At 41.2% G+C, this 23,314-nt stretch overlaps 1 protein-coding gene and 1 long non-coding RNA gene across 2 annotated transcripts; both read right to left on the bottom strand.

The window, feature by feature from the left end:
• LOC311255961 lies at nucleotides 1–1,139 on the bottom strand. The gene is made up of 4 exons (XR_014622419.1): nucleotides 1,043–1,139; nucleotides 892–962; nucleotides 746–818; nucleotides 1–665 (listed from the first exon to the last, which is right to left on the bottom strand). It is a non-coding gene; the product is annotated as an uncharacterized lncRNA (long non-coding RNA).
• Nucleotides 1,140–3,431: 2,292 nt separating this feature from the next.
• LOC311256213 (uncharacterized protein) lies at nucleotides 3,432–19,988 on the bottom strand (the record flags this gene model as incomplete). Its single annotated transcript, XM_084351063.1, has 5 exons — nucleotides 3,432–6,531; nucleotides 15,644–15,668; nucleotides 18,358–18,515; nucleotides 19,233–19,589; nucleotides 19,685–19,988. 5 exons carry the CDS (start codon nucleotides 19,986–19,988, stop codon nucleotides 4,115–4,117), a joined length of 3,261 nt encoding a protein of 1,086 aa, XP_084207189.1. The 3' UTR covers nucleotides 3,432–4,114.
• Between the last annotated feature and the right edge of the window lie 3,326 nt (nucleotides 19,989–23,314).

Raw genomic sequence — 23,314 nt, 5'->3', positions numbered from 1 at the left:
TTTTCAAATGAAGATAACGCTTTATTTAACTCATAGCAAAATTAATCAAAAATACACGCACACAACATAATCTCGTCACAGTAAAATTAGCACCCTACAGGAGCAGAGATTAAAGAGCTGGGCCAGTGTTTACAAGGCGGCAGGCACAAATCAAAAATAGTAAAGTCAATAACTTAACACCTGTGACACTACACTCACGCACACACTGCACACTCGTGAAGGGGACCACCACCATGGATTAAACTGCCGCCTCGGACCCACAGCACCTAACCCAAAACACAGAAAAACAAGTTAAAAACATGCTATAGGGTGCTACACATAACAGGGTGACAAAACACAATGAAAACGAAATACATAACACTAAATAACAAAATAGCAACTAATAATACCCCAGACTGAACCCAGTGAAATGCCCCTTTAATGGCTCAACAGTGGTCAGCCAGATGAGTGACCACGCGCTGCAAAGCCCGACAGCGCAAGCCAAAAGCGGCTCGACCGACCATACACCCAGGCTGGACACGTTCAGGAGGAAGCCGCAAAGGCAGAGTATAATTGGGCAGCGTCGTCACAGAGAGCCAAGACGTCCAATATTTTAAATAGAGCCAAAACAGCAGCGTGGATCCCGGGAAAGACTGTTAATATCGGCTGACCAGTTATCCTGGTGTCTACAAAAAAAAGACACTATAATTTAATATACAACTAAATATTAAAATCAACATTTATGGAAGAAGCAACTCATACGCACCACTCTGCCAAGCCACGGTGAAGGCCAAGAGAGGCGGCGGAGCAACAGCCTGCGCCACAGGTCAATCACCCAGCTACAAAACAAAGAAATAATCAGCTGGGAACTGAGTGGCAGAGCCGCGAGACGGCAAACAATTTCGGACTTACTGACAGGGGCAGGCAAGCGTATCCAGGAAGGGCTTCTGGCGGAGCGATGCGTCTCCCCACAGCCGATTGTTCTACAAAGAGCGGAGATCGCATCACCAAAGTGCCCGTGTTACGCACACATGAACAATGGAAGACTAGCAGAGGGCATTACCTGAATGAAGAGGACTGCACCCTCGCAACGGCCACGCCAAACCACCGCGCCAGACCAGCCACAGCCACCGGGAAGGAGCGGAGGAAAAGAGTGAGACAGGTGTGTCCGCACCTCTATATGTAAAGGCGCATTGCGCCGCCCCTCAATCGGGGTGCCCAAATAGTTGGCACAGTGCCATATAGTGGCAGGGAGGGAGACGACCTGTCACAATATGTTTCAAACATGTATGTTTATGTTTAAATTTATTCATTACAAACAAGACATTCCAGGCACTTTTCATAAGTTTTTTTTGTTATCTTCAGATATTCACTCTTATTCAGTGCGAAGCCTGAAGAACTTTCATTTATCTCTTTGTCGTACCTCGAGTCATAAATCTTTTATCAAATTCCATGGCCCCCAACTCTGGAACTCTTTAGATAAGTCTCTTAAGCTAATATCATCCTACAAAATGTTTAGGACTAGTCTGGTGAGATATCTTCTATCCAGGTAAAATAATACTCATGTCTAGTAAAACTGAAATTAATTTGTAATTTTATGGATATTTTTCTCTCTGTGTTTGTTTGTTTATTGAGTTTTTTTTTTTTTTTTTGTCTTTCTTCCCTTTTTTTTCCTTTTTCCTTTTCTATTGGCTAATTTGTTTTAGTGATTTTATATTGAGGGGGAGGGTTTCATATAAGCCCTCATATATATAATAATTTGACAAACATTTAATATTATTCAAAATTTCAGCCGCTGAAATTGGGGCATCAAGTGATTGTTTTTGCTGTTCATCTAATTTTGGCAAGGGTAGATTTGCAAAGTAAAGATCTAGCTCTTGCTGTGTTACTTTACATTCAGATTTGTACAGTGATGAGAGAAATCTTTTAAATGTGTCATTGATAATATCATGGTCCCTTAAAATCTCACCACTGTCATTTCTTAGAGTGGAGATTGAGTGCTTTCGTTCAAGTTTTTTTAATTGGTATGAAAGCATTTTCCCTGCCTTCTCACCATTTTCATAGAGTTTCCTTCTCAGTTTGTATAGTGTAAAAGCAGACTCCTCATTCAATAATGCTTGTATCTCTGCCCCTGCCCAAAGCATTGCTTGTTTCAGAGTATTGTCACTCGGGTCTGCCTTATGCTTGAACTCAAGCTCTTTAAGTCTGGATAAGAATTTCTCTTTCTTTTGTAGCTTCTCTTTCTTCTTATATGATGAAAAACTAATAATCCATGCCCTACATGTTGCCTTATAGGCCTCCCAGACTGTCTGAATGGGAATGTCAGGGGTTATATTTAGTTAAATGAATTCTTTTGTATTCTGTTGTATTAGTTTAACAAAATTGTCATCTTTTAACATTGAATTATTAAAGCTCCATCTTTTAGATTTTGGTTTAGATTTAGGAGACGGATAAAAATTTAATGAAACTGGGGCAGGATCTGATATGACAATACTGTGAATAGTGGAATCAACAACAGAGTCCAGTAAATTATTTGACAGCAAAAGATAATCATTTCTGGAATAAGAGTTATGTGCTCTTGAATAAAATGTGCACTCTCTTGATTTGACTGTTAATCAGACGCCATACATCAGTTAATGATTGTGTTTCTAGTAGCTCATTGAAGGCTCTTGAGAGAGACTTATCTGCTGGTAAGATCTCTTCTTAATGTGGAGTAACATCTGGGAACTGTGTAAGGGAAATTCTCCTTGTTGAAGTAGAGAGTTGCTAATTCCCTGAAGAACTTCAGAATCAGTATCATGAATCAGATCTCTTTAATACATGCAGCATGGAGAGAAGACCTGAAGTGTTCTCTCCCGTCTTCCAAATGTTTCTGACTTAAATACAAAACAGAGTGGGGGGTTACAACATTTCTTTCCAGAACAATGACCCCTTGATGTTTGGTGGATCGTCTCTTTCCCAGGACAGTGACCCTTTTTCTACTTCATTAGAATGTAAATGTCATCTACCATCTATCTTCCTGTAACACCTCAGACGAGAGGCAATTGTCTCTCGTCTGACTCTATGACACTTACAGCAAAAGGGGTTTCTCCCCTTTTGTTCTCACATCCTGATATGGTGTTTACAGTATATTTCTTACTGAATGGAAAACTATTTAATTTCTCACAACTGTCACCTTATTCTCTTGCCAATGTAGGATAAACACTACGTATAAATTAATGTATTAATCACTTGAGATTAATAAAGCACTCGTGAATAGGAGCACCACCTCTGTCCTTTTATCTCTTTGACTGATCCGGAGGAAATTAATCAAATTTGACTAGACAAGGTTAACTTAAATCAATATCAATTTATTCAAATCAATTTATTTAATCTCATTACTGCAATAGTGGCTTCTACACACAGTTACCATTGGTTCTCCACAGTAAAACAAACCTCCACAGACAACGACATACGGTAAAATATATTTATTTTCATGTAAATAAATGAGATGGCAACCAAACAAATGATAAGATTAACAGGTTTCAGGAGAATGTTGAGTCTGTAATGACTAATGTAATGAGTTTATGAATGAAACATGGGCAGATGGTGAAATTGCAGGTAGGGTGAAAGCAGTTAAGAATAGTGTAATGCTAACAGAGCCCTAACCAAATTTCTCCTGAACTTAAAGAATCTTCTTTCATTGGAAACCGCTCACACGGTTTCTTAAACAGCTTGTCGCTGTAACGTCTTTGTTAATGATGATGGAGATGATGAAGAGGATGAAGATGATGATGGTCTTCTTCAGTCGCTCTGAGTGGTGATTTTTAGGCTCTGACCGATGAACTACTTTAACTTAATATTATTAGAATCCAAGTCTAGAACTCACAGAAACTAACTAAAACTAAACTAACATTTTAATGTTTCAAATTGTATTTCACCTTTCCCAGAATGTCACCATGGCTTAATGTGGACTGTCTTAAACACAAATCACATGAATCATTAAATCATTGACATTAATTAACAAGAATACAACTTCTCAACTGTGTGGACCCTCATGTGATGAGTTAAGTGAGGACGAAAGCCGAAAGCCTTCCCACAAATGTCACAGGTAAAAGGCTTCTCACCTGTGTGGATCCTCATGTGAACTGTTAAGTTACTTTTGTCCCTGAAAGCTTTCCCACGTTTGGCAAGAATACGGCTTCTCACCTGTGTGGATCCTCATGTGAACTGTTAAGTTACTTTTGTCCCTGAAAGCTTTCCCACATGTTTGGCAAGAATACGGTTTCTCACCTCTGTGGGTTCTCATGTGGGCTGTTAAGTCATCACTTCGAGTGAAAGCTTTCCCACATGTTTGGCAAGAATACGGCTTCTCACCTGTGTGGGTTCTCTTGTGGACTGATAAGTGAGAACTTTGGCTGAAAGCTTTCCCACATGCTTTGCAAGAATACGGTTTCTCACCTGTGTGGATCCTCATGTGGACTGTTAAGTCGGCACTCTGAGTGAAAGCTTTCCCACATGTTTGGCAAGAATACGGCTTCTCACCTGTGTGGGTTCTCTTGTGGACTGTTAAGTTACTTTTGCCCCTGAAAGCTTTCCCACATGTTTGGCAAGAATACGGTTTCTCACCTGTGTGGGTTCTCATGTGGACTGTTAAATCGGCACTCTGAGTAAAAGCTTTCCCACATGTTTGGCAAGAATACGGTTTCTCACCTGTGTGGGTTCTCATGTGGACTGTTAAATCGGCACTCTGAGTAAAAGCTTTCCCACATGTTTGGCAAGAATACGGCTTCTCACCTGTGTGGGTTCTCATGTGGACTGTTAAGTGAGCACTTCTTCTGAAAGTCTTCCCACATGTTTGGCAAGAATACGGCTTCTCACCTGTGTGGGTTCTCTTGTGGACTGTTAAGCCAGCACTTGTGCTGAAAGTCTTCCCACATGTTTGGCAAGAATACGGTTTCTCACCTGTGTGGGTTCTCATGTGGACTGTTAAGCCAGCACTTGTGCTGAAAGCTTTCCCACATGTTTGGCAAGAATACGGTTTCTCACCTGTGTGGGTTCTCATGTGGACTGTTACGTCGGCACTTTGGCTGAAAGCTTTCCCACATGTTTGGCAAGAATACGGTTTCTCACCTGTGTGGGTTCTCATGTGGACTGTTAAGCCAGCACTTGTGCTGAAAGCTTTCCCACATGTTTGGCAAGAATACGGTTTCTCACCTGTGTGGGTTCTCATGTGGACTGTTAAGTGAGCCCTTGTGCTTGAAGCTTTCCCACATGTTTGGCAAGAATACGGTTTCTCACCTCTGTGGGTTCTCATGTGGACTGTTAAGTCGGCACTCTGAGTGAAAGCTTTCCCACATGTTTGGCAAGAATACGGCTTCTCACCTGTGTGGATCCTCATGTGAACTGCAAAGTTACTTTTGTCCCTGAAAGCTTTCCCACATGTTTGGCAAGAATACGGCTTCTCACCTGTGTGGATTCTCATGTGAACTGTTAAGTCATCACTTCGAGTGAAAGCTTTCCCACATGTTTGGCAAGAACACGGCTTCTCACCTGTGTGGGTTCTCTTGTGGACTGTTAAGCCAGCACTTCTTCTGAAAGTCTTCCCACATGTTTGGCAAGAATACGGTTTCTCACCTGTGTGGGTTCTCATGTGGTCTGTTAAGTCGGCACTTTGGCTGAAAGCTTTCCCACATGTTTGGCAAGAATACGGTTTCTCACCTGTGTGGGTTCTCATGTGGACTGTTAAGCCAGCACTTTGGCTGAAAGCTTTCCCACATGTTTGGCAAGAATACGGTTTCTCACCTGTGTGGGTTCTCATGTGGGCTGTTAAGTCGGCACTCTGAGTGAAAGCTTTCCCACATGTTTGGCAAGAATACGGCTTCTCACCTGTGTGGGTTCTCATGTGGACTGTTAAGTGAGCACTTCTTCTGAAAGTCTTCCCACATGTTTGGCAAGAATGCGGTTTCTCACCTGTGTGGGTTCTCATGTGGACTGTTAAGTTAGCCCTTGTGCTTAAAGTCTTCCCACATGTTTGGCAAGAATGCGGTTTCTCACCTGTGTGGGTTCTTAGGTGTACATTCAAAAGGGACTTAAACTTAAAAGCCTTTCCACATGTGTCACATTTGAAAGACTTTTTACCTGGGTGAGTGTTATGGGGAATGTCTGACGAGGTAGAGTTTTTTGCATTATCACTGTGACTTTTGCTTCCGTGATGTCTTTTCTTTTGTTTTGGCTCTCCATCTCCAGCCGATCCTGAATCTCCATGTTGTCCTCCTTTCTGATCTTGGCTCTCAGCTACACGAGAGTTGTTAGAGAGGCGCTGGTGGTCACTTTTTGGTTCTGCTTCACTGTGGTCACTTTCCTCATGAGTTGGAGTCAACATGACAGTATCTGTCTCAACCTTCAGAACAAGCTGCTCTCCCTCCCGACTGGTGCAGAGTTCCTCCTGTTCCTCTTTAATCTCTGGAGGCTCTGGGTCCTCTTGGTCCAGACTGGAGCTCCTCTCCTGGTTACAGACCTTCTGGTCAGCGAGAACCTCCTCCTCCTTACAGACATGTTGCTGTGGGAGCTCTGGAGGGACAGAGAACAAAAGGCAGAGATTATCTAATCAAACAATCAACCTTTATTTGTAGTAACTTGTATTATGTAAACCTGAGCACATTTCAATTCATCCTCAAATATGCATGTTCTTCTTCAGGAACAGTAACTGAACAGCATGCTCAGAGGTGAGTGCACTTCTCTGAGTGGTGATTAGCACCAGTATGAGTCTCCTGCATCCCTCTTGTTTGTAGTATGTAGGAGTGTGTTTCCCACTCGTTGTCAATAAAATGGGCAGTCCTCCTTGCTTCACGTAGGACTCTGTGGCCTGTGAAGTCCGTCCATCGCAGGTGAGCACAATTCTCTCTGCAGACTGGAGCGATCCTCCGCCTTTCCTCTCGTGTCATCATAAAGAGCTGGAATATCTTCTTCTGTAAAATATTTTCTGCTCTGTATTTCATACCTTGGTTCCAGTGTATGTACAATTTGTCAAAACATAATTTTCCTTGTTAGTAATGTTTTGAATGTAAAATCTACATTTTCCCAATAGTTTCCAGCTCATCTGACCCACTGACTCAAAATCAGTGCCGACATGTCTTCATAATAGGTTCAATGAGACACACATCTTTCTGTTGAGTTTTAGTGCTCCTCATATTTTTCTGAACGTTTTGTGTGTAAAATCAGCATTTTTTGAGTGGAGTTTCGCTGCGGTCTTCTATAGACCGGAGCCCAGCCGTGCAGCGGGCACTCAGAACCTCCGGAGTCCCGGAGTGGAATGAACCAAACGAGGGAAACAATCGTATGTTCGCTCCATGTAGTGAAACGTGGCTGCGATGGATATCTCCCCTCTATGGCCACTCCAGGGCTCTGAACATTAGTGTTATTAAAATAAGAAACTTTTCCTCACCTATCCTGTGTAACTTTACTTGGGGTTTCCAGCAGATATCCAGCATGACGCGCTGCCGATCGATCTCTTCCTCGTACTGGACGATAGTTGTTTTAAAAACTCGGAATATTTCTTCAGCAGCAGCAGTTAGTCGCTCGTTGACAAACACTCTCAAATTCTCAACTGAACTCATTGTTCTTTAATCACTAATTCAATAATGAGCTGCGCTGTGACTCAGTACCGTCCTCCACTTCGTTCATTACACACAGTCAGCTAATGCTACTAGCTGCTACTGTTTACTTCTGCTGGGTGTCACGCTGTTAAGCTCCGACAGGGGACGTGCGGAGGCTTTTAGTTCCGCTTCAGACTCAACACATTTTATTCAGAACTTGTTTAAAACATATCTGACTACACTTTTAAACTTCAGTAAATAATTTGGACAAAAAATGTTGTCCAGTTGTGAAGCAAACTCCAAAATATTTGTATTTCATTCTTTATCTTTTTCCATTTCTTACATTTATATATATTAATTTAATTAACTATGTTTAACACCATTTTTATACTGTTTTTACACCGTGTGTTTACACTGTTTGTTTTACTCTTTGTATTAAGTTGTAGATCTACTCTGCTTAATTCCACAAATAAATGTGCCACTCTTTTCTAAACTGCTGCTTTGAACTAACAGCGTACTTCTTGGTTACTTACATGGAAGCTACTGGAAAAACTACAAGTGTTTAACATATACAGTACAGACCAAAAGTTTGGACACACCTTCTCATTCAATGAGTTTCATTTCTTTTCATGACTATTGACATTGTAGATTCACACTGAAGGCATCAAAACTATGAATTAACACATGTGGAAATATGTACTTAACAAAAAAGTGTAAAACAACTGAAAATACGCCTTATATTCTAGTTTCTTCAAAGTAGCCACCTTTTGCTCTGATTACTGCTTTGCACACACTCTGCATTCTCTTGATGAGCTTCAAGAGGTAGTCACCTGAAATGGTTTTCACTTCACAGGTGTGCCCTGTCAGGTTTAATAAGTGGGATTTCTTGCCTTATAAATGGGGTTGGGACCATCAGTTGTGTTGTGCAGAAGTCAGGTGGATACACAGCTGATAGTCCTACTGAATAGACTGTTAGAATTTGTATTATGGCAAGAAAAAAGCAGCTAAGTAAAGAAAAACGAGTGGCCATCATTACTTTAAGAAATGAAGGTCAGTCAGTCCGAAAAATTGGGAAAACTTTGAAAGTGTCCCCAAATGCAGTCGCAAAAACCATCAAGCGCTACAAAGAAACTGGCTCACATGAGGACCGCCCCAGGAAAGGAAGAACAAGAGTCACCTCTGCTGCGGAGGATAAGTTCATCCGAGTCACCAGCCTCAGAAATCGCAGGTTAACAGCAGCTCAGATTAGAGACCAGGTCAATGCCACACAGAGTTCTAGCAGCAGACACATCTCTAGAACAACTGTTAAGAGGAGACTGTGTGAATCAGGCCTTCATGGTAGAATAGCTGCTAGGAAACCACTGCTAAGGACAGGCAACAAGCAGAAGAGACTTGTTTGGGCTAAAGAACACAAGGAATGGACATTAGACCAGTGGAAATCTGTGCTTTGGTCTGATGAGTCCAAATTTGAGATCTTTGGTTCCAACCACCGTGTCTTTGTGCGACGCAGAAAAGGTGAACGGATGGACTCTACATGCCTGGTTCCCACCGTGAAGCATGGAGGAGGAGGTGTGATGGTGTGGGGGTGCTTTGCTGGTGACACTGTTGGGGATTTATTCAAAATTGAAGGCATACTAGGGTGACCATATTTTGATTACCAAAAACCAGGACACTCGGCCCAGCAACGAGATATGATACTCAAAATTCACTTAAAGATGCCTTAAAATGAACATACTGTACATTTAAAGTATGCCTCCTCTGTATGGATAGAAAATGTATATATTACAAACAAAATACTATCTATAACCAAAGACACACATTCAGACATGCTTCTCAGAGGTTACTTAACATGTTTTATTATATTATTTATTATTTATATTTATTGTTTCAAAAACAACAAATTAAATAATGATAGAAATAATGTCTCTTCTGTATTAGAAAAATAAATAATAATAAATAACTGAAAAATACCTCTGCATCAATCCAACTACTACACTCACCTCGCACACTTTTTTTTTATGTTTTTCGGTGTCCATGTGGGCTTTGAGGTCCCTGGCACCCCCATTGGACACCGAAAAATATGTACCGGGTTTGCACACGGTGCACAAAGCCTCCCACTTGCCCCGACCGGGACGGTAAGTGGGGAATTTCTTTTGTAGCTCATCGTTAAATGTGCATTTACGCTTCGGCATGATGATGCAGGCAGGAGTGCTATGGCTGTCTGCTCGCTCGTTGTGAGCGTCAATTTAATGGCCCAATGAAAAACAGGACATTTCACCATTTTATAAAAATCTCCCAGGACGGCCAGGACAGGACGTGAAAACAGGACATGTCCTGGGAAAACAGGACGTTTGGTCACCCTAAGGCATACTGAACCAGCATGGCTACCACAGCATCTTGCAGCGGCATGCTATTCCATCCGGTTTGCGTTTAGTTGGACCATCATTTATTTTTCAACAGGACAATGACCCCAAACACACCTCCAGGCTGTGTAAGGGCTATTTGACCAAGAAGGAGAGTGATGGGGTGCTGCGCCAGATGACCTGGCCTCCACAGTCACCGGACCTGAACCCAATCGAGATGGTTTGGGGTGAGCTGGACCGCAGAGTGAAGGCAAAAGGGCCAACAAGTGCTAAGCATCTCTGGGAACTCCTTCAAGACTGTTGGAAGACCATTGCAGGTGACTACCTCTTGAAGCTCATCAAGAGAATGCCAAGAGTGTGCGAAGCAGTAATCAAAGCAAAAGGTGGCTACTTTGAAGAACCTAGAATATAAGACATATTTTCAGTTGTTTCACACTTTTTTGTTAAGTATATAATTCCACATGTGTTAATTCATAGTTTTGATGCCTTCAGTGTGAATCTACAATTTTCATAGTCATGAAAATAAAGAAAACTCTTTGAATGAGAAGGTGTGTCCAAACTTTTGGTCTGTACTGTAAATGTTTGTAGAAAAGAATGACACAAGGAGCGATAATAAGTGGGACCCATGAAACCGATTAACTCGAGTTTTTAATCATCATTTTCACAAATATGGACAAATCAGTATGAAGATATTGACACATGTGATGTGATCCCACTTCTTTAGGTAGCTACTTTAAATGAACAGTTCTGTAATATAAAATAAAAATAAAATAAAATAAAATAAAATGGGGTGGGGGGGCAGTACTGTACCATTGCAATTTGATTGTTCATTTCACAATCATGTTCATTTCTTAGTCATTTTCGAGTTAATTTACATGAAAACAAGGTGACAATGTGCCTTACTGTATCCCAACAAACAAATGAGAGGACAAGGAGAGAGTTCTATCTTCAGCATAAGTGACACTGAGTGGACCACATCCTCACAGAAGGATTTAACTGCAGGACATTGCCACAACATGTGGATCAGAGTTCCTACTTGACCACACCCATGCCAACAGAGGTCAGAGGAGCTGAGGTCTATTTTTGTTTTCATTCTTGCTGGTGTGATATATGCTCTATGATGAATTTTCATTTGTATAACTCTAAATCTGACCAATTTGGAAGTGGCTGCAGGGTCCCTCCATATTCTTTCCCACTCTGTTGAATTTAATGAGACCCCTAAATCCTGTTCCCACTGTAACTGAGTGTGGGTGTTAGGAGTTGAGGAGGAGCATATTAACCTCTCAATTTACTATCTATTTCAACATTGTACTCCAAATAATAATTTTGACAGTATTGATGTTAATTGTGCATATTTTAAGAAAGCATTGGCATTCAGACTACTAGACCTCTTTCTGAGCGCCTCAAAAGACAAAATCACCCCATTTTCTCCAATTTGTGAGATTACATTAATGTTGTGATGCTGCCATGTAAGGTCAGACAATAGATTCCCTGCTGCTTTAAATGCTGCATTGTACCATAATGGACATGATGCTAAGGCAGTCTTTGTTATTCCCAATTTTTTATGAACCTTTTTAATAATATCACAAGACAATACAATTGTCTATTTTTGGTAGAGCAGGATGGTACCACAGTGATGACAATGAAAATAATTTGTTCTTGTCCCTTATAATGCCTTCTTCCAACCACTCCCAACTACCTTGGATTCTTTTATGTTGATATCCCCACATTAAAGGGAATCTGGCATTAAATGCTAAATAATACAGGTACACATCTGGGATTCCCAAGCCCCCCTTATCTCTTGGCAATGATAATTCTGTCATATTCATTCTGGGCTTCTTTGCTTTCCACAAGAAATTGGAAAACAATTTATTTATATTATCATTTAGATGTATGTAAAGGAATGGAAGAAATTAAAAAGATTAATCTTGGCAGAATGTTCATCTTTAGCACCTCTGCTCTGCCCCATAAGGACAAAGGCAGGTTAGGTTTTAAGGTCTTCCTTTATGGAATTTACCAGAGGTTGAGCATTTAATTACATTTTTTTACCGATAGGTGTTCTAATCTTAATGCCCAAATATTTCATCCCCTCTCTTTTCCATATAAATGGAGCGGGTCCCAGATCTGTAATGTATGTACACTGATTTAATGGTATGGTTTCACTTTTGCTCCAATGTTACCCACCTTATTCCTAGCCCCATGATGCCTTGCGTAAATTATGGACGCGACTTCCGGTCGCATTTGTTAACATGGTAACAGTAGATGCTAATCCAGTTTTAATGAGGGTTAGAGAGGTAAAACATGTGGGAACATCAGCTGTCAGAGCTTGAACGAGACAACATTACAATCCCGTTGCCTACTCATATAGAGGGGTGGGAGGAGGACATGAAGTGGCCTAAGATAACATACAGTTGCATTTTTAGCTACTTTCTTAACTCTGACGCTTCGGACGGGGAGGCAATAAATAATCTGAAAAGCTCTGAGGCGTATCAGTGCCTGCACAGTAATAAGTAAGTATTAATAATTCATAATAATATTATAATATTATATACAATATAATATCTACTATAATACCAAGGTGAAAAAGTATTACACTTAATTATATTAAAAATATATTTGTATCAAGTTTATTATAAATTAGTATAAATATACTTATACTTTTTGTGCTTAATTTGTAGTATATTTAATATATACTTTTAGAAAGTGTACTATATAAATATATGTGATTAAGTTCATCTTCAATATACTAAAATTAAACATACTAATTATGCAATAATTAAAGTTTAAAGTATGAAGATCAAGAATGAGATCAAGTCATATTGAGGCAGAAATAACTTTTCAATAACAGTATTTGGCCTTCAATCAATTTTTGGCAGGTGAAAACATACTATTTTTTACTGTAATGTCCTTTAAAAGAATTTTAAGCTGTCTCTTGAGCTCAGATCTTTATATTATGAAGATCAAGAATGAGATCAAGTCACATTGAGGCAGAAATAACCTTTGAGTAACTGTATTTGGCCTTCAATCAATTTTTGGCAGGTGAAAAGGCAAATTTTGTGTTGTAATGGTCCTTTAAAAGAATTTCAAGCTGTCTCTTGAGCTCAGATCTTTATATTATGAAGCTTAAGAATGAGATCAAGTCATATTGAGGCAGACATAACCTTTGAGTAACTGTATTTAGCCTTCAATCAGTTTTTGGCAGGTGAAAACTGTTCGTTATTTTATAGGCTCATGTCTTTATGGTCTTGTCTCCAAATAGTAGGCATAAACAAGAATATTAGATATACAAGACACATCCAAACATGGGAAGCAAATGTAGAGCCCAGATCAGATAAAAGATAATGCAGAGTCACGAGGATAATTGTAAAAGTGATCATGTCTTTATTGAAAATCCACACCTATAAATCACATTCATTACAGTAATTTATAAGACAGGGCTAAACAAAGGCATCATACATACCAAGCACATAGAGACATTTCTATCATGTAATTGTCAGGCCTGATTTCACTACAAAATTTCTTATTTTTCACATCAATGAATTACTATAATTTTTTCTAAATGAATTTAAGGACCTTTTAACTCTTGTTTCTGAGAATTAACTCTTTGAAACCACCTGCACTGATGTGCTTGCTTTTAGAACCACAATGTTATATAAAGCCTTCAGAAACATCTATAAAAACAAATAAAATGAATGGGATCACAGTTCGCGGTTTTGTGTTGACAAACGCAGTCGAGAGCGTGGCTACTTTGGTGGTATCCTTATGGGGAGGGATGACGTATTTCCACTTTTACGTAGATCCCAGTGGAGAGCGTGCACTGTGATAGGTTCCCTTCTTTGACAAACACAACAAACACAGCTTGTGTCCAATAGTATTTTAGAAAAAAAAAAAAAGAGCAGACCTGAAAGTAACACGTACTTTTCAGCCTTCCTAGAAATTAACTCAATTAACTCAAGTAAGAGTAATAAGTACCAAAGAAATCTAATACTCAAGTAAAGTACAAATCCTCAGGATATGTACTTAAGTACAGTACTCAAGTAAATTTACTCCGTTACTGTCCACCACTGGACTTGACACACACACGCACTGTTCTACCCCTTAAAGAAACCACACCACTCTTCATCATGTAATAATATTACACTGTGCTACTGAAGCACATACACACAGGCGTAACTGCCGCTACCAAGAGCAGTAATAATAGCTTAACTAACAGTTACAGTAGCTGGAAAGCTGAAGTTAGCTAACGTTAACGTTGGTTATCTGGCTAGCTACGATGACTGAAGTTGCTGAATCACGTCATGACTCGCCTACGAAATCATAAAATTAGCCGGTGTGACGAATGGAAATAAAATGTATGACCATTCAATCAGAAAATAAAAACACTGAATGTACTTACTGTGAATCAGAAGTAGGCTTGTGCTTGCTTTGCCTCACGACGGAGACATTAGCTGGTCAATGTCATTCAACAGCAACGTGACCAGAATGAAGCGCCGTGAATGGTGGAGCTCAAAGCGGCGGAGCGAGCGCAATGCGCTGATTGGACGGCAAAGATGCAAACGTTGCTATTTGAATTAGGCGACTTTCTTTCCAGGGCCTGTACTATAGACTGTATATAAAAAGGGCCTGTACTCAAATGTGAAATGCATATACAGTATATATTAAAGGTATAGTTGGTAATCCTGTTCAGAAACACTTTTTGTTATACCGGGTGAAATGGTCTTCCCACCCTGAGAGTAGTCCATACATAATGTGTTCAGAAAAAGGAACGAAATAAATCAGACCTCTGTGGCAGCTGCAGGCCTGTAAAAACTCTGACCAATCCCTCCCTCTCAGTCCGAGTTGAAAGAACCAATCAGATGCCTTCATGTCTCGTCCTGCCTGCACCCCCCTCTGTCCCCCCCTCCTCCATGCGCGCACTCATCACGTGTCACGTGTTGCCGGATATATTCAGCACACTGCATATGGAGTTAGCAGCATAGACATATATACATAGACGCCGCATGACGTGCTGGAACGTAACCCAGCGTCGCCGCCATACTGGATGGGTCTCCTCACTCTAGGCTAGCACCATAGTCAATCGGAGTCAACGGAGAGCGAGCAACTTTGCCGGTATTTTGTGCAGCTTACAGTTGCAATAACCGGCGTAGTATTGACACCAGATCACAGGGGATTACCTTCACAAGTAAGATTGAACAATAATTTTGGTTATTTTACCATTTATAACATTTTGTCATCGTAACTAACGTCACTGACGTGTAACGTTATTACAGCAGGAACTGATACTCTCTCTCATTGTCTCTTGCCGTTATGTTTTTTCTTCACATTTTGAAGGTTTCCCAGTGATACAGGTTTGAGGAGGTAATGGGAAGTTGCTATAAAACGGGAGGATTTTGTTGTGACCAAGTTGTCAAAGCTCTGTAGTGAGCACTTCAAGCTTGATGATTTTGACAGGACGGGTCAGATTGTCAGAGATGGTGCGACCCCATCTGTCTTCAACTTCCCATCTCATCTTCTCAGAGTAGGTGTATTTTTACTCTACATGCTAACAGAGATGTCTATGAATCATATGTAAAACAAAATGTAGCGCACTGAAATAATATTCTTTATTTCTTTCTCTTTTCATATCCAGTTATGTCCAGTTAAAAAATATGTCTAAATAAGTGCTTTAATTCATTCATTGTGTTTTTATCACGATGGTTACAAGCATCATTTGTTTATACTTACCTGTGAGGAAGTTGGCGTACTTACCCTTTAAGAGGGAGAGACTCAGAAAAAGCGGTGTTAAAGCAGTAGAGCATATTGAGGCTAAGTTGTAGTGCTTGATTTTGAACCGTGGACAATGTTAATAAACGTTCATAAAAAGCAGAAGAATGCGTTGTCGGCCCGTCATTTTTGAGGGTGCAACAAAAAGTTAATATCACACTTTGCTAAACATGGTTGTTTGTTTTTTTTGTTTTTTTACCGTTAGTTCTTTCTACATGTTTAGGAATTAGTGATTTATTGTGTATTACAATACACGATGGGATACTAAAACATTTTCAAGTGTTTTTGATGAAGTTGTTTTTAAAGAATAACTACCGTTTTTTACAACCTGGACCTTATTTCTAGCAAAATATATGATCATTAACTCACCCAGATAACTTTGGTGTCATTTGAAGTTGTTCGGACGAAATTAGATCCAGTGTAGCGCCGATATATCCATATAATGCGAGTGACGAGGCACTGAAGCGCAAGCCTCTATGTAACGCATTATCTGCCACGAAACTAGTTCATTTCACTAATATTTTGTCATGATACGCTAGCGCTATTCCCCTCTGAGTCCGGGCTCGTCTGTTATCAACATCCGGGGTCAAACTAGGAATAGCACTAGCGTATCATGACAAAATATTGGTGAAATTAACTAGTTTCGTGGCAGATGATGCTCATAGAGGCTGCGCTTCGGTGCCCCGTTACTCGCATTATATGGATATATCGGCGCTCCACTGGATCTAATTTCGTCCGAACGACGCCAAATGACACCAAAGTTATCTGGGTGAGTAAATGATCATATATTTTGCTAGAAATAAGGTCCAGGTTGTAAAAAACAGTAGTTATCCGTTAAGTATTACGTTTCTTATATTTTAGCCTGTAGTGACAAGGAGCACAAAAACTTCAAGAAAAGCTGAAGAGAGCCTACCAGTGGACCTTCCTTGTCCTTTCTACCAGTGGACCTTTCTTTCCTTTTCACTCTCTGAAATCAACGTGTGTGTGTGTGTGTGTGTGTGTGTGTGTGTGTGTGAGAGAGAAATAAATTCAAATGAACAATCAAACTTGTTTCTTTATTAAAATATAAAATGAATTAATCTATACATTTTTTCAATATGCCATACCATATGTCTTTGTTAAAGAGCATAATACAAAGTCTTTCAGCACGAAAGCATGTATTTTTAATGTGTGACAGCGTTCTGTATCATAATTGAATCTTTGCCGTTCGTAACAAACAAAACCGTGTGAAAATCGGGTAAAAAATCATGGAGTTGTGATTAATTTAGTCGGGGTTTACACCTTCCTCAGTAGAAGTAAATGCACTGGGGTCGCATTAAAGACCCAGCCAAGATGGCGGCCGCGCTGATACGTCCGCTCCAATAGGCAGCATCAGTCAACGAGGCGTCTACGTATATATGTCTATGGTTAGCAGGAGATCCACATTCCAGAGCTATTTCTCAATATGTGTTCTTCTCTGTACCTCTGTTCTTGTGGACTTGAGAAACATCATCAGCGCCGGACCAAGTACTGTTCCAATTCAAAGTTCGCATCTGATCAAGTACGGTTGAATACCCCGGATGTGTTCTTGCCCTGCCCATTTCATCGAGGATGCATTGGTGGAGACTTGTGTGGACTTTTTGAAGTTACGTATCATTGCATTCGAAGAATGCATTTTGTGATAGCAATGGCCGAGGAGCGGATTCACAACTGTAAGTTACAAGTTTTAAACGTTTAGAAATTATACTGATTTAGGGTCACGAAATGTAAGTTTTAATTTTTTTGTACGAGAATGTAATTGTTATAACAGCAAGTTAGTGCTGTGGTCGATTCATTACTGCCGCACGTAGTTTTTGCCTCAACGTTTTCGGTGGTAGCCACTCGCTAACAGCTATCGTACTCCGCTAGCTGCTAGCAAATTGGCCCGGGTGCTTAGCATTACTTGTACCCCGCAGATTACAGCCGTGTCCCGGCGTGACCCTCTGAAATCAGCCGCCCGCTGGTTCTGTATCGTTGTAGTGGTAAAACGTGACCGTTCACTTTGCATTTAATGGGTAAGTGTCTAAAACGAAATACTTTAGGGTTTTTGATACCGGATAAATTGGTCTGTCTGGGGTTCGAGGGTTTTATTTAAGTTTTATATTTCATTTAACATGAAGCACTTGTCGCCAACCAAGACGTGTAACGTTATCCGCTCATACTCCCTGTTGTTCCCTATTAGCTTGACTACTTAAACACATCAGAAGTGTAAAAATGTACGGTATTGTGTATTAAATCTGTCGACCGTAATTTCATTCAAGGGACAGCTGAGGAGACCCGGGCCCTGATTAAATGGCGCTCATCATAGCCTGTATATCTGGGGAAGGGTTCGACTTTGCCAGTCCTAAACCATATTATGGAGGAGTATGCAATTTAATGTATTTATGTATTTTCCAAGGGACTTTGTTACAATCTGTGGCCTTTCCATCACTGCCAAACAGGCATAAAAATGGAACAACCTGAAGGACAAGTATAAGGTACCAATTATATCTTTGCGTTTAAAATGGTGATGGAAAGCTCTGTTGGATTTTTAGTTTTTTTGAAAAAAAATACTTGATTTTAATTTTTTCATGTCATAAATTAAACCAAACAAAGACTTTCAGTGTCACAATGTAATGATTAATAACTTATTTATAGGAGTTTAAAGACCCGCCAACTGGGAAAGGGATAGAGGCCGGGAGTGTGACCGCTGCCACCTGGCAGTGGTACAGCCTGATGTACGCAGCACTCCAGGGGCAGCATGCCATCAACCCGCCCCTGGTTGTGGCCAGTGCCACGCCAGGTGGCGTAGTCAGCAGCACCCCGGCCTCTACCTCTGCAGAGGAAGATGAGATGAGAGAGGAAAGAGAGGAAAGCAGGACAGGACGAAAGAGGAAGAGAGAGAATGAACTGTTGGACTTTTTAAAAAAACAAGCTGAGAGAGAGGATCAGAGAGAGAGAGGCCTTGGTGAGGGAGGAGGAGAGGGAGAGGGCAGCAGCTGATAGGGCCGAGACGTACCTCTCACTGTTTGAGAGGCTTGTAAATAAGTTTTAGTTGTAATATTTACTTATTTTTTGTTCAGTGTTCTTGTGTAACTAAATTTTGGAATGTTTAAAATGTGTTTGAGACAATTCATATTTAAGCGATACTGTACATATTCAATATGTGTAATTATTTACATTTATCCAAAAAAGAACATTGGATAGACAACATATATATACTATTATTAACAGTTGTGTTTAAATTAGAATGAACCAAAAAAACAAAACCAATTACATTGAAAAGAAAAAATATTATTTACAGTGATTTCATTGAATTTAAATTTGGGCTAACCAGAAAAAAATACAATATAAAAAAATACATACTACATATGTACATACAACATATTTACATAGTTTAGAATTTACACCTATACAATCTATATTCATCTGATTTACACAATATATACATTGACATCTTACCATATTTACATATTTGCACACTCCCAAGTGAACATGACTACATCTAAAGAGCGCAAGTGAATATTTACTCTCTAGATGTAGTCATGTTCACCCAGACATGCAGGCAGGTCCCGAGGAGCAGAGAGCTGGGCAGCCAGACGTCCCCGGACCTCCCCCCCTGCCAGGCCCCTTTCATCCCCCTCTCCATTTCCTGGGTCAGCCTCGCTGCCGGGGACCTCCACCATCTCTTCCTCCTCCTGCTCCACCTCCTCCTCCAGGATGTCCTCAGCTGCAACACATATGTTGTGGAGGATGCAGCAGGCACCAACCACCTTTGGGGCAAACACGGGCCGGATCTCAAGGGCCCTCAGGAAGATTGAGCGCCACCTTGTCTTGAGGATCCCAAATGTGCACTCAATGACATTCCTTGCCCTTGCATGGTGCCTGTTGTAACGGGCTTCAACTTGGGCTATTTAAGGTTAGAAAGAAATATTTATATGTAAAATGTGAAAACGTATAGTGTATTTCAAACTCACTAAATTATCTGTGTGTGTGTTTTCTTACTTGCTACAGGCTGGCGATACAGGGTCATGATGGCCACAGGGCACTGCAGGCATGGGTACCCTCCATCTCCCAGCAGAAAGTATCCAGCAGGTGGATACGGGGCCTGGTGGTACAAGGGTGACCTCGCTCCACAGGCGAGCCAGTAGAGCGTCACCAGCACCTCCAGCTCATGGCTCCATCCATGGCTTTTCTCCCGGGGCAACATCTGGAGCAGCATGGTGATGCTGTCCCTGGAGAGCCTGAACGCCGGCTTCACCTCAGCCCCAGAAAAGAATGTGGCCAGGATAGGCACCTGGGGCCTCATGTACTAAGACTTGCGTGGATTTCCTACTGAAACATGGCGTACGCTAGAATCCAGAAACGGTCCTACGCACAAAAAAAATCAGATGTATCAAATTGTGCGTACGCATCGATCCAAGCACTTTTCCTTTGTACATCCCAATCAACGTGGAATTGAGCGCACATGTAGACGTGCTAAACTCCTCCCCATGGACGTCGGAACTATTTTTTGAGAGGGGGGGCGGGATTTTTGTTGGGAGGGGCGGGGGAAGCACGCACACGTATCAATGATTAAGGATTTGAGTTGAAGTTATTTTATAATAGCATGCAGTTATAAGAGAACTAGATGGATGAACACGGCATCGTTATTGTTAAGAAAATGAAACTTTGATAACTAAATCAAGTCATTTAGGAACATAACAGCATTATTTGTACCCTTGAATGAAAAAAAGTCTGTGCTCCTGACTCAGGGCTTTCATGCATTTCCAAAAGTGGACCTTCTTCAAACAAGTCAGTTGACCGACGGATGAAGATTTTAAGCAGGGTCGAGACATCGTTTTCATCCATAAGGTCACTGTGAACGTTCATAACGGTCAAATGTGTTAGTCTCTCCTGCGTCATGGTGCGCAGCCAGGTTTTCAGCTTGCACAAGGCTGAGAAAGAGCGCTCGGATGCTGCGACAGATATTGGCAGGGCCAGACACAACATCCTGGATGGTGCTAACTTCTCGTCCCCTACACACATCCCTCAGTATGTCCAGCTCAAGGCTTAGCCGCTCTCGTGGAAAGGGGGTCAGTTCCGGGGAACCCACATCCACTCGTTTCCCCTGAGCCGCCTCAAGAACTGCCTGCTCTCGCCCTGCAGCTATGCAGAGTCCCTCCTGATCAAATTGCGCTCCACTTCGGAGCGCACCAGGTCCAGATGCAGCCTGACTCCTATGCCAGATGCCTAGGCTACTGTATGTAGTCAGGCAGGCTGCACATCAAAAGCTTAGATCTATGCATTAATTATATGAAAGAGATAAATGTAAGTCAGACAAATTGAGTTTAAATTCAGGTTCTTTATTTTTTTAAAGCGTAATGCAGTGTGTAGGGAGGCTGATGGGGTGCGGGGGGGCGGATGGGAGGGGGTGCGGCTGCACCCCCCGCACCCCTAGTTCCGACGTCTATGCTCCTCCCTGTCCACGCCCTCATTTAAATATGCAAATTAATTTAAATAGGGCCTGCACCGGGGATTCCCCTCTCTGCACCATCAGATTTACAAAATGAGTAAAGGGAAGAAGCGCAACTTCACCGAGTGTGAGCTCGAAACGCTATTAAATAAAGTCGAGACGCGAAGATCTGTATTATTTGGTAGCCTCTCGCCAGGGATAAACACCAAAAAAAAAAAAAAAAGAAAAAAAAAAGAAATGTGAGTGTGTGTGAGGCAGTGAACGCTGTGGGGTCGGAGCAGCGCACACTCACTGTAATAAAAAATGAAAAATGGTCCGATGTGAAGGTGGAGGTGAAGCGGAGGATTTCTGCCCAATAACATGTGAAATAGATTTAGTTTCCTTCGTTCATGCACCACTTGATTGAATCACTTACTTTTTTCAAAAGAAATAATATATATAAGTGCTACCGTTAGTGGGAAACAAACAGAGGGACAAAACAACTTCATTACAAGGACTGACAAGACGGATCACACTTATATTAATGACTGCAGAAGTGCGCCGTGGCTGCTGCAGTGTGACATCTCCAACTTTACGCACGTGTTTAATGACACAAATACTGAACACAAGGAGACAATAAAGGGCTTGTTAGATAGCTCTGCCGCTCTATTTTCACCAGGGAAAAACAAATGCACATATTTGAATGCACGTGCCCAAATGGGCATTGTGCTGGTTTTACATTCGGGGCGCAATTAAACGGATACATTATTTACTCACCAAGAAGCCACCCATCGCGCACCGTGCCAGCCTCCAGCCTGTTACCAACCATGCTATTGGTAAGCATGAACGAGTCATGCGTTGAACCAGGCCACCTTGCCACGATGTTGGTGAGCTGCATTTGCGCATCACATATTAGCCTATTTGAACATTAATTGAATGAAAATGTTTCCTGTTGACGAAAACAAATTCTTCCTGTGATGGCGCTTTTATAGCAACATGTGTGCAGTCAATAGCTCCGATTACATTAGGGAAACCGGCTCTTGCTGCAAATTGCGCTTTAATGTTGGCCTGTTCAACAGCATTGTATGGGAATTTGATGTACCAGGATGACATTCTTATGATCCCGTCCCACGCAGCTGGCATGGCTCGGCTCAGAGTGGACTGGCACACTCCTGACCGGTCGGCCAGTTCCCTCTGGAAGGCTCCTGTTGCAGGAACCCCAGAGTGGTCAGCACCTGTGTGGGCAGGGACAACCCCTGGCTCTGCTGTGTGTCGTTCTAGGGCCGGCCGCAGCTCTGCGCACAGCTCCAGTAACACTGGCCTCGGCAACCTACAACGACTCATGAGCCAGTTGTCGCCATTTGCCAACAGATCTTCCCGTTCTCTAAACACCCTCTCACGTCTGATGTTACCATTTGCGATGACTTCTAACAAGGCCAAGGCTGCCATTGTTAATGGCATTTTTTCATCACTTTGCGCATGCTTTTATGATTTATGATCCATATGATTGCAAACACGTGTGTTAATTGTCCATTACCGTGTCTCTGATGTGCACATTACTCTGAGGACTAATTGTTTTCACATAATTAACAGTTTCCCAGCATCACCTCAAAGTGTCGCCAAAGGAACAATAGCTGTAGAAACGTGCGTATGCCAGCCATGAAGCTGGCATGGGGCACCGCACATTTCCACGGTCATTTCACTTTTGATACATCTGAACGTTGGCGTGGAAAATGATGTACGCCACGTTTTTGTGCGTACGCAACATTGATACATGAGGCCCCTGGTCATTCAGCTGTGCATACATACGCACAGGGCCTTGGTCCTATATCAGAGGAAATATTTGATTTATTAGTTATTTATTATGATATTGTATGTAATCATCTATTTATTATTATGAAGTCTGTTTTTAATCATGTATTTATTATAGTGAATTCCCTTTTTTAATCATCTATTTATTATGAATTCTGTATTTAATCTATTTGTTATTATGGTTTTGTATTTAATATTTATTGGATATGTATTTATTAAACTGTGTTGAATGCCAAATGTCAATCAAATGTCTTAAAGACATTTATATGAAGTTTGCTTAGCTCCATATTCAGTTGCTGTATTTCCCGTTTGAAAACCATGACAAAAAGCTGTACAAGATCTTTCAGACTGAATATCAATATCTTCATGTTTGAGTGCTAAGACAGAGG

The sequence above is a fragment of the Pagrus pagrus genome, assembly GCF_965226575.1.
Source record: "Pagrus pagrus genome assembly, chromosome: 4".
Lineage (NCBI taxonomy): Eukaryota > Metazoa > Chordata > Actinopteri > Spariformes > Sparidae > Pagrus > Pagrus pagrus.
The sequence above is the reverse complement of the archived record's forward strand: the minus strand, read 5'-3'. Positions and strand labels throughout refer to the sequence as shown.